The sequence below is a fragment of the Coffea eugenioides genome, chromosome 5 (genome assembly GCF_003713205.1).
Source record: "Coffea eugenioides isolate CCC68of chromosome 5, Ceug_1.0, whole genome shotgun sequence".
In the NCBI taxonomy this organism is placed as follows: Eukaryota; Viridiplantae; Streptophyta; class Magnoliopsida; order Gentianales; family Rubiaceae; genus Coffea; species Coffea eugenioides.
In genome coordinates this window covers 1785102-1796846 of record NC_040039.1, presented here as the reverse complement: position 1 = coordinate 1796846, position 11745 = coordinate 1785102, and the positions used below count along the sequence as shown (strand labels likewise).

General features: G+C 34.5%; 1 protein-coding gene across 2 annotated transcripts; it reads left to right on the top strand.

Annotated features, from left to right (window-relative positions):
- Positions 1 to 4266: 4266 nt before the first annotated feature.
- Positions 4267 to 11101, top strand: LOC113770405 (proline--tRNA ligase, cytoplasmic). Of its 2 annotated transcripts, none has more exons than XM_027314846.1 (13): positions 4267 to 4411; positions 4597 to 4648; positions 5338 to 5405; positions 5495 to 5580; positions 6460 to 6552; positions 6755 to 6871; positions 7978 to 8165; positions 8497 to 8563; positions 9443 to 9565; positions 9675 to 9827; positions 9915 to 10199; positions 10374 to 10592; positions 10690 to 11101. In XM_027314846.1, exons 3-13 carry the CDS (start codon positions 5351 to 5353, stop codon positions 10846 to 10848), a joined length of 1545 nt encoding a protein of 514 aa, XP_027170647.1. In that variant the 5' UTR covers positions 4267 to 4411; positions 4597 to 4648; positions 5338 to 5350; the 3' UTR covers positions 10849 to 11101. The 2 variants fall into 2 exon arrangements, with proteins under 2 accessions (XP_027170647.1, XP_027170648.1); XM_027314847.1 differs by having other exon boundaries at positions 4267 to 4416.
- Positions 11102 to 11745: the final 644 nt, after the last annotated feature.

The following is an 11745-nucleotide window of genomic DNA, read 5'->3' as shown; positions in this document are numbered from 1 at the left end:
CCACTCCCCCAAACCAATAATGTAACGGTATATAATTTTTTGGTTTCTAAAGGTACTAAACAAAAGACAAAAATAGGGAATAACTTCCATATTCAAGAAATCTAGCGTCAAACACTTGAAGCTCTTAGAATTTGGTCATCCTCTTCCTTCTATGGTGCTCGCACAACCCTTCCCCCCCTTTTCTCTCCCCTGCTTTGGATTAGAAACTTGGAATTAGAAGTTGCACAAAATGAATTTGGTGATTGGTGAAAGCAATGACCAAACAAAGCCACATCCTTAGAGTCAACAAGTTCAGGAAGTTTGAGGGAGAAAAAAAGGTTATGGAATTGCCCAGATTTCTTGCTACCGAACTAACCTTCATCTCCAGACTGGATATATCAACTGTCGCCATCGTCTGATTCTGACTGTTAGAAAACAAAGTGAAGAAAACCTATGAAACTAAACAAACCAAGGTGACTAAGTTTGTAGCTTTTCCTTCTTTTCCTAGATTTTGATCGGTGCATTGTGATGTTGAGTGTGATGATGAATTGTAACATGCATTTTATTCAAATGCCTTTAAAAAGTCTTAGACTTTCTAATATCTCTATATAATTTTGTGTTTTACCACGTAACCCTCATGATTTAAAAAATTATATTCAATATAATCCCTTCATATTTTAGGTTAATATGTGATTATTCGGTTAATAATAAAAAATCAAAATCAAACTAATAAATTGATAAATTTATTCATTCATTACTTCTTTATTTTTTCCTCCAAACAAAAAAAAGAAAAAATTGAAATAAAAAATAGATAAATAAGAACAAAAAAATACCATTACAGGTTTGGTTTAAAAACCTATAATGATATTTGTAGTAAAAAAAGATTTGGTATTTTTTGTTTCTTATTTATTTGTTTTATATTTCCCGTCCATCTTTTTGTTTCTTATCTATTTATTTTTTATTTTCCTTCCATTTTTTTTTGTATTTTGAGAAAATTAAGATTTTGTAAACTAAAGTATAGGTTTTCAAAATTATCTCTTCTCTTCCCAGAGAGAGAGAGAGAGAGAAAAGAAAAAATAAAAAGAAAAACATTAGTGAAAGAGTGAATTTGTCAATTTATTAGTTTGACTTTGACTTTTTACTATTGACTTTTAGTTTTAATGAAAAAACTAACGGTGTCACTTTAACCCAAATCATGAGAGGTTACGTATAGATTTTCAAACCTTAAAAAGGTTATGTGGTAAAATACCAAATTACAGGGGGATAAAAAATAATTTATCCAAATAATAATCCAAAAATTAGCAAAAATATTTGAGTTGCTTTTCTTGCGTTGATCTCGAATGCGATAATTTTTATGTTCACTTGAGATTGAATTCAAGTGACTTTCCCGAACTTGTCACTTGAGTTTGACTTGTTCAGATTGCATACTTTCAGTAAATATATTCATAACACTGTGAGGTTCTTTAGATTGTAAATTTTCAAGAAATTTTGGAAAAAAAATTACTGTAACACTTTTTTTTTTAAAACCATGGTGGATATTTAATGATAAATGATGTTGCCAGGAGATCTTCTACACATAGAGTACTATTGCATTGATGAATACTATGGATAAATGGGATAGTGCATTGTCAGTAGAACTACATGCAAGTTATTTAACCGTGGTAGACGTTTAACGATGAACGATGTCATGTTCCTACTTAACAAGGTTAAAACAATCTAATACAATGGAAACCATCAGCTGAAGGATCATTTATTTTGTCATTGGCAAATTCTTATACGGAGTCAGAATACATTTTCCATTGCAGATGCTAAAATACTACAAGGTTACGACTTAGTAGGGCCTAGCGCCATGCTGCTCTACTGCAGGTTTTCTGAATTACCAAAGTCCAGTTTGAAATTTGAATACTCCATTGATATAGAAATTTAGGGAAGTATGGAACATAACGTTTAGCGAGTATATAGACACCTTATTTGCATAGCCAAATAAGTGAAGTGTCTAACTTCTGGAGAATAATAATTGATAATGAGAAGATATGACCAACATTGGTGAAAAAGGCATGACCAGAATTGACTAAGAATTGGTAGGGCCAAGAAACTGATCCACCAATCTTGCCACTTAATTAGCTAGACCATCTACTACTTCTTGGGTGCTCGCTTCAGAATACTCTAACCACATCTTCATAATTGCCAAAAATTTATCCTTCTCCAAAAAGGGAGGAACTTATTCATCAAATACAAGTTTATGAGAAGATTTTCCTATGGGGGTCATGTACTTTTCACCCATAGGAAAATCTTCTTGCAACGAAACCAAGTTTAATACATTTGCATTTTTAACGTCATAACCCAGTAATCAAAAGCTTTTAAATTTAAGCCAAAAAAAAAGAGAAAGATCTTACCTAAATCAACACTCAAACCTGATGCATGAATTGTCTCCATGATCTCAATCTCAGCAGCAGTTTCTATAATCTCAGGATCAGCGGTTTATGATCTCTGGCTCTTGTTTACTCTTTTTTTGCCCTTTTTATTCTTTTTTCTTTGATGAACATGTACTCGTAGAACAAGAAATGGAAACCTATTAAACTAAGGAAACAGAAAACGGAAGTCAAGAAGAAAGTGACTTGGTAGAAGCTCTTGGTGTGTGCGTGTCTATTATTTATATAGATACTTCATTCTCCATTGATTGTGTAATGATCAGTGATAACTATTCAGCCTTCTTCATTAATGAACAGCAATATGCATTGGTTGCATCAAAATATGTAAAATGTGGTGAAGCTGTAGAAGAAGTCCTGCACTGAAGATTATAAAATTGCTGGAGGACTAAATTGGCTAAAAGAATTATAAAGTACGAAATTGAATTTGGTGTAAATGTCTAGGACCAAAAAGGCCAATTTTTCAAAGTAAAAAAAAAGTAGTAATAATATGCTTGAAAATTTACTAATTTGGTCCCTCATATTTTCATAAAAAAAACTTTTTTGGTCTCTCACGTTTAAAATCAATAAAAATAGTCCCTCAAATATAAAAATTTTACCTATTTGGTCCCAAGCTCATTTTTTCTCAAAATTTTGGCCAAAAAAATGCATTTCTACCTCATGTGCCCATAATTACCGAGGCAAAATAGAAATATAATTCATTTTCGTTCATCAAAAAAAATACCCACCCTCTCCCAATTTTCAACCACTAAAAGCCTATTTCTAATTCTAAACAACCAAACCCCAATTCTCAATAACAAAACTTCAGCAAATGCACCTTGACAAAAGGCAATGAAGAAAAATGCATAGGGATCAGAATGGAAAAAGGGTAACAATAATCAAAACGCACGAGTGAATCATACCACACAATATAAAATTTTGTCTATATAGCATAATGTCATGATTTGTTGTGTATATTATATAATATTATAAGGCTAGATGTGTTATATTTGAACTTATAGAAAGTTTTGTTGTTGATATGGATGAAAACGAGGCGAGTCCAGTTGAGTCGACGTCGATTTAATCGAGTCGAGTCTCAAGTTAATTTTATGAAACTCGAATTCAAACTCGAACTCGACGAGTTCAAACTGTCATACTTGATCTCGAGCTCCACTCAAATTCGAGTTGACCTCGAATTCGAGTTCAAGCTTAAAAAATAATTATTTTAGTTTTAAAAAATAAAAAATAATTATCTTATTTTGAAAAATGAATAAAATAATAATTTTTAACAAATAATAAAATATTAGGTATATATATATATATGTAATTTTACTATTAAAATAAAAAAAAAAAATATATATATAATCTAACTCGCGAGCTAACGAGTTTGATATTTTTGAATTTGAATTCAAACTCGAGTTTGACTTGATTAGCTCGAGTTCGACTCGAATTCGATATTGACCGAACTCGACTCAAACTCGTATCCGATCGCGAAAGGATCGATTTATTTGCAATCCTAGTTATTGAGAATTGGGGTTAGTGGTTGAGAATTAGAAATAGAGTTTGATGGATGAAAATTGAGAAAATAGGAGGTCTTTTTTTTTTTTTTGTGAACGGAAACAAATTTTGTTTCCATTTTGCCCTCAAAATTACGGATATATGAGATAGGCGATGCATTTTTTTTGACTGACAAAACTATGCAAAAATGAGTTTTGGGACTAAATGCATAAAATTTTTATATCGGAGGACTCTTTTGACTGATTTTAAATGTGAGGTATTTTAAATGTGACTCACATTATGTGAGGGACTGAAAATGTTTTTGCAAAAATGTGATGGACGAATTTGGCAATTTTCCCAAATATGCTAGATGAACATTTTACCATCCTTTGACCAAGAATCCAAAAAGATCAGAGTCTGAGGGTAATAAAATAGAGAACAAATCAGAAATTCCTAACCCTAACTCTCGATCCTCTTCATTGCCGTCAGCTTTGATAGGAGAGAGATCGATCACCTCGCCGGCGCCGGTAAGGTCGTTGACCAAAATTCTCCGTCTTAGCTGTCCTCATTTCTCCCTTCTTCTACTTGTTTTCCTAATTAAGGCCTAATTTCCGGCTTAACCATAGCTTTTGTTAAACTCGTGGCATTTTCTGTTAATACTTCTCTGAAATTGCGTAATTTCATGCAAAACCTCTCTTGATTTAAATTTCAGAATCGGTTGTGATTTGGGGCGCGAGTTGCCAGCTGAAGCTTGGGAGGAGAAGGTAAAATTTCTGATTTTGCAGTGGGTAAATTGTTTAATTCACCTAATTTCCTCAAAATTTAAATCGTAAAGTTTAATTGGGGCCAATTTGTTGTTAAAATTAGTACTGCATTCAATTTCTACTAGTTCGCGTGGTTCATGAGATTTTAGATGTTATATAATTGGTTTAGGATTGAATCTATATTGCTTTAACTTGAGGTCTAATGCCCAAAGTCTAAAGATGGCACAAAGATTTTTTGAGAAAGTCTTCAGCTGCATTCTGTTGTGGCGATTAGTTCTTACTAGAATGAAGTCAATAGCTAATTTAAGGACTGTGATTTTAGCATATCTATATAGTAAGATTAACATTTCCTTGGTTTCATCGAAGTTATGCGATAAAATCTATGCTATGCTATTGATGCTAATGATGTAATTTGGTTTCATTTATCATATTATGACATAGCAAAATTGCTGGTGGAAAACCTGAATACAGACATAATGCTCGTAAGTAAATTCATATAATTACAATTTAAAACTACATGAAACGCATCGATGAAAATGCATAATTGCTAAGGCAGCTTTTTCTTGATTTAATACATATTTTGAAGAGTTTGCTTTTGAGTTCAAATTATTAATTATTCTTCTACAACCATTGTAATTGTGTTTTAATTATATGGAGTAATTTTTTTGAGCCTTTTGCCAAAATATCAGATTGATTTCGATTATGGCTGGTAAGGAAGCCAAGGGTGCTGATGGTGGTGCCAAGGGTGGTAGTAATAGTGAGTAATACTGGTTATCAGATTGTTTATGGTAATTTGGTTGTTCATATTTGTGTAGAAATGTTTATGGGGTTTGGTTAATTTTGCAGAGGGTAAAAAGAAGGAAGTGAAAAAGGAGACTGGTCTTGGTCTCACCAACAAGAAGGATGAGAATTTTGGAGAGTGGTACTCTGAGGTAAAACAATAACTTTCTTAACATATAGTAAATATTGTATTTTACTGCTTGGTTATCTATGTATTTGTGTGTTTGGTTGGTTCTTTGGGGACTGAAGTAATGTTTAAGAAAATGTAAATATTTCATGCAAACTTGAAAGCTGAGATTTTTTTTTTAAGCAAAAGAAGTTAGTAATATAAAATGCTAAATGATATCAAGAATTTTTTGGGATGCACACAAGAAGATAGGACATTGCATTGGGGGCTACCTATACTCATCTGTTCTTAGCCTATTACAATATCCTTGCAAATTATGCCTCCATTTGTGGTATATGAAGCAGTAGCTGTAATTTTAGAACTTGAACAAGGATTTTTTTTGCAAGTTGAAAGTTTGCATTAATTACTGGAAAAAAAAAGAGAATTTTAGCAATACATAAGAAGAAATAATTTGAGAGCTTCCTTTATAGATCATAACAATAGTTAGGAGGATAGGAGGTTTACAATATTTCTTTTTCAGTTAATCATGCATCCGTGCTACATTTAAGCTGTTTATAACTGTTATGGTAAAGGTCCTGCTTCTTTAAATAAGAACCTTAGTGGTTATTAAGAATTACGACTGCATTTTTCTGTCATTCTTTTTAAAAAAGCATATCCAGCTCAAATTTTTGGGGTCCAAATTTTGATGGGAGAATAATGAGGTTCTGTTTCTGACATATTCCTGTAACCCAGTGGACTTTTTGTGTTAGGATCTACTTTTATGACACTCCCATTTGATTGGAACATTGTCAGCTTGCTGTTTTCTGAGGACTTTTATTGTTCTCTTTCTGGCTTCTGCACAAATTGGTAAACATGTTCCTGGATTTGATCATGACTCTTCTGTTGCCTCAACTAATTTCCCTAGGTAGTTGTTAGTGGTGAAATGATCGAGTATTATGACATTTCTGGCTGTTACATCCTACGGCCATGGGCGATGTCCATTTGGGAGATCATGCAAGTAAGTGTGAAATACTTTTTGGTTGCAAACTCATGATGGTTGCTTGCATGTAGCTTGTGTGTCTATAAGTGCCAAGTACTGAGATTTGTGTGCAGTGCGGATTATTTAACAGAGTACACAATATTTAAATCTTTTGGATCTCGTTATTTGTGAACCAGTAATCAATGTAATATGCATGTTGATATACTCTATGCTGTTATAGGAATTCTTTGATGCTGAAATTAAGAAAATGAAGATTAAGAACTGTTACTTCCCACTTTTTGTATCGCCTGGTGTTCTTGAAAAAGAGAAGGATCACGTTGAGGGGTTTGCACCTGAGGTAAGATTTGTTCCCTTTCCTGTTTTTCCTTCAATAAATTGTATTCTGAAGTTTCATGGTTTGTTAACTACATGTTAGAAAATAATCTTCATGAACCTTATTGCCTCTGCATCATACTTTGGAATTTTCTATAACACTTTATTTTTTTCCATTTTTCTTGAGCATTGGGGAAGTGCTATTGTTTTGAATTGACTTAGCTATGTTGAAGACATAGTTGATGCTTAATCTGAAACCAAGTCTATATACAGTTATAGGTATGTGTTATTACTTTTCTTCTTTTTGCTGATAACTTTTTGTTGAATCACTGAATTCTGGATTGGAGACCATGTGTCATTTAGTGCAATTTGCATCTTGTGTGCATATGAGAGGATTGTGAATCAAATTAAATGGTAAATAGTGTATAGGGAATAAAATGGGAGAGGAAATTAAATTGTATATACTGTATAGGGAAATAAGATGATAGGCCCATTGACAATTGTCATGATTTTTACATTCAATTAAGCTGGAGAGCTAATTATTGCATCAGTTTCAATTCTCATGAGAAGTTGTAGCATAACTGCCACCACATATCATTTTTCTTGAATTGTTGTTCTCTTCACTGGTATGACATTTCATTTGTCTCAGTATTTGTACATGGAAATGCTCTTAAAAGCATTTATTGCTATAAATATGGTATATAAAGCTTGTGGAACAAAAGGCGTCCAGGTGACAGTCGTCTTCTGACTTTTAATGTTTCTTTTAATCATTGGGGGAAAATTCATAGGACTAAATGGAAATAGTGACTTTAAACAGATTCCAGTTGCATAAAGATTGACATGTAGAGGGCTCTTCTTACAAAAGGTTAATTGTGTTGTATGTATTTAAGATTTAGGGATCTGTATCTGTTCTGCTATTGATTTGCTATCCTAATGGCATGATAGAAGTGCTACTTCGGTGATTGGATCTTTAATAGCATGCTCGAATTCACACTTGAACCATCTCTTCAACACCCCATTCTGTTTCATTTGAGTTCTCTTGACTATGCCTTTCAGTATTTCTCTTAGTTGTAATGAATTTGATCCGAAGCCCGGCTGCTATCCTTATATTTCAATTATGGCTCTGTGCAGGTTGCCTGGGTTACCAAGTCAGGGAAATCTGATTTGGAAGTTCCAATTGCTATTCGTCCAACTAGTGAAACTGCCATGTATCCTTATTACTCTAAATGGATAAGGGGACACCGAGACTTACCTTTGAGGCTCAATCAATGGTGCAATGTTGTAAGATGGGAGTTCAGCAATCCTACTCCATTTATCAGGTGCTTTTAGTAGGACTACTTGGGGTTGGTTCTTTTGCTCAATCTTTTGGATTGTCTTGATTTCTCTAGCAGTTAGGAGAACTTGACTTTCTTAAATGGTTATACTGGGAGACCCTGCTTGATGGGCCATAAACTGTTCACCTGTAGCCCCCGATAAAAGCCCTCTGAACCCTTCCCTGCTCCCACTTTGTTTTCTGTCTTTTTGGCCTCGTATGTTGGGTTATTTCTTGCTATTTTGTCCCCATAACGTTTGGTGCTTTTGCATCATATTATCTCTCTGCAACTACCATTGGGAATAAAAATTGATTATATGGTGTTCTGTGTATTGCAGGAGTCGTGAGTTTCTTTGGCAAGAAGGGCATACTGCTTTTGCTACAAAGGAGGAGGCAGATGCTGAGGTACCTTTTATTTGGTAGATGTAGTTGCCATTATTTATCCTTCAGCTAAAACAAAGATGAATATCCTGCTGGTTAGTTTTCTTAAAGAAATGAATGTCTTTGGAAAATGCTGAAGTTTGTTCTCTTGGTTCTGCTGCAAATTTAAGAGCATACATGTCTGTCACCTTTAAGGTTCTGTTGTCTTTGTTGTGTGTTTGTAGTGTATTCTCTCTCTCTCTCTCTTTCCTATACAGTTCGGAAATCATCTAGGCACACTTTATTGCTACTTCGGGTTCAGAACCTGCTGTCCCAGGTGTAATGAAGTCTTGAATACTGCTGAATGTACATCAAATATCAGCAGACTTATTACCTGTAAATATGTAGTGGAAATTGGGTTGAATAAGTATGTTTTATAAGAACTTGATTAACTTGTCTCTATTGAATGGAAGGAAGTAATTGTTAAGCCTATTTCAACTTCTTTGGGCCATTATACTATCCAAAATTCAAGTTACTCTTTATATCATTCTGTTTTTTTGTGCTATCTTCCATATTACATGTCATAGTTGAACTGAATGCTGCTTTGATGAGAGTTGAAAGTATACAAATAACAAAAAGCAAAGGTAGGAAGCATTTTTGCCCTGCATATTGGTGTTGTATTGATATTTAAGAAAGAGCAGGAACACTAGAGGCGCTATCTTTTTCTGTGATTAATGTTTTTTTATTCATCAGTTTGATGTTATTCCGTGCAGACACAAAAGAAATGTAAGATACTCAAAATAGGACTGGAAAGAATCATGCTGATGCTTGTGCAGTTATTAACGTAGTCTAGATGGTATCCACTTGCAAAGAATAGCCATTTTTTTTCCATGCTCACACTAATCTTTTAACTAAAATTTTCAGGTTCTAGATATATTAGAGCTCTATAGACGTATATATGAAGAGTTCTTGGCTGTTCCCGTTATAAAGGGGAAGAAAAGTGAGCTGGAGAAATTTGCTGGTGGACTGTATACTACAACTGTTGAGGTACTGGATTTGCAAATGTACTCTAATGAACGAACTTCTTTGAATTTACTGTAATCAACAGTTGTTTGTCAGTGCTTTGTACAAAACTGATTTGGTAAATCTTTACTAGGCTTTTATTCCAAATACTGGCCGAGGTATTCAAGGAGCAACATCCCACTGCTTGGGACAAAATTTTGCTAAAATGTTTGAGATTAACTTTGAAAATGAGAAGGGGGAAAAGGCTATGGTCTGGCAGAATTCCTGGGCGTACACCACCCGAACAGTAATATACCTTTATCTTAATAATGGACTTGTCTTGTTAGAGTTGGTATAAATTTCTGTATTTTACATTCTCTATGCCATGTGATAGATTGGGGTGATGATAATGGTTCATGGCGATGATAAAGGCCTGGTGCTGCCTCCAAAAGTTGCAGCAACCCAAGTAATTGTAATTCCAGTGCCCTACAAGGATGCTGATACTCAAGGGATCTTAGATGCATGTGCCGCAACAGTGAAAACATTGTCTGAATCAGGTATTCGTGCTGAAGCAGACTTCAGAGACAATTATTCTCCAGGCTGGAAGTATTCACATTGGGAGATGAAGGGCATCCCTCTCAGGATTGAAATAGGGCCAAAGGACCTTGCTAATAAGCAGGTAAACAGAATTGGAACTATGCTTGTTCTTTTGCATTTTTGGGTTTGCATTGTTCTCTATGCTTCCCAGGATGAAGTGAAAAAGATTTATTTTTTTTCGTTGGCTTGAAGTGGCAAGGTGAAGGCACATATTTTAGATGGTATATTAATCACTGTTTCACTACCTCATTCTTAGGTGCGTGTTGTACGCCGGGATAATTCGGCTAAATCTGATATCCCCATGGATAGCTTGGTTGAAAAGGTAAGAGAAGTGCTGGATGAAATCCAGCAAAGCCTGTTCAGTGTTGCGAAACAAAAGAAAGAAACGTGCATCAAGGTTGTAAAAACTTGGGAGGAGTTCCTTGAAGCTCTGAGCCAAAAGAAACTGATTTTGGCTCCATGGTGCGATGAAGAGGCATGTCATTTGTTTCTCTCCTGATTTGAACAGCACGACTACCTTTTCACGGATTTCATGCCTGCTCTTTACAATGTTGACATTGTTCCTTTTGCAGGAGGTGGAGAAGTCTGTTAAAGAACGGACGAAAGGGGAAATGGGAGCGGTCAAGACCCTCTGCTCTCCATTTGACCAGCCAGAGTTGCCAGAAGGGACTTTGTGCTTTGCCTCGGGAAAACCAGCCAAGAAGTGGAGTTACTGGGGGCGCAGCTATTAGACTACACTTTTTACCTCTATTCAAACTTGTTTGTGGGGATTTGAAAACCCCTTGAGAGATTGTTAGAAATTATCAGGACGAATCTATACAAACTTTGATCCCATTTGCTTTGTGCAATTGTTTTGAAATCCTTAATACTAGTGGCACATTGATCCACTACTTTCAGGGACTAGACAAATACTAATGTATTGATGTTGTAGTTGACCAGAGTTGAAAGCTATTTCTCGGCAGTACCATTTTTGTCTTCTTCCAAGTGTCATTGTCTTGGCTCGTGGATTTATTAAAGTTTCCCTTGGCACTTCAAAAAAATTAGTTGGTATTTGCACGTGCCACGTTGGTTAATGTAGATAGAGTTATGACATTTTTCATAAAAGTTTTGAACATGTTTGGTTGATTATGACTTGATGGGTGATTGGTTTTTCCTGTATAGTACTTCTTCTTTGACAAAATTCATGCCAATTTTCCATTTGTGGAACATAAAATGGACATTATGCGTTGTTGAGGTATTCTTGGTCATTGGTCATTGGAAATTTGAACTTGTTTTCTGGGACTACAGTCAAAAGTTCTGAACAAACTCAAGGAAAACAAAAAAAAAAAAACACAAGAATATGAGCCTAAAAATAATTAATACTTTCATTTGCATCTCTACAAGAAACTATGTGCTGCCAAATTCGGGAATTATTTTTAATGATTTATCTTCTAAACTCTCGAATTGTGTAGGGTTAAATAAATAAACAAGGGTTTAATTGGGGTACTTAATAGTTAATAATCAGCAACAAGGAGTTTATTCATTAAAGTTACTGAATCATGAAAGTTTTGTGGTAGATTTATCAAATAGCACCTTGCTTTAAAACAAAGCTAAATTGCTAGACTCAGCGGTCGACTTGAGGAGTAGAC

What these genes read in the sequence shown, in the direction of transcription:
- LOC113770405 (XM_027314846.1), top strand. Translation starts at nt 5,351, where the DNA reads ATGGCTGGTAAGGAAGCCAAGGGTGCTGATGGTGGTGCCAAGGGTGGT. An exon ending in TTGAGGGGTTTGCACCTGAG is followed by an intron (nt 6,872 to 7,977) that starts GTAAGATTTGTT and finishes GGCTCTGTGCAG; the next exon opens with GTTGCCTGGGTTACCAAGTC. An exon ending in TGTATACTACAACTGTTGAG is followed by an intron (nt 9,566 to 9,674) that starts GTACTGGATTTG and finishes AATCTTTACTAG; the next exon opens with GCTTTTATTCCAAATACTGG.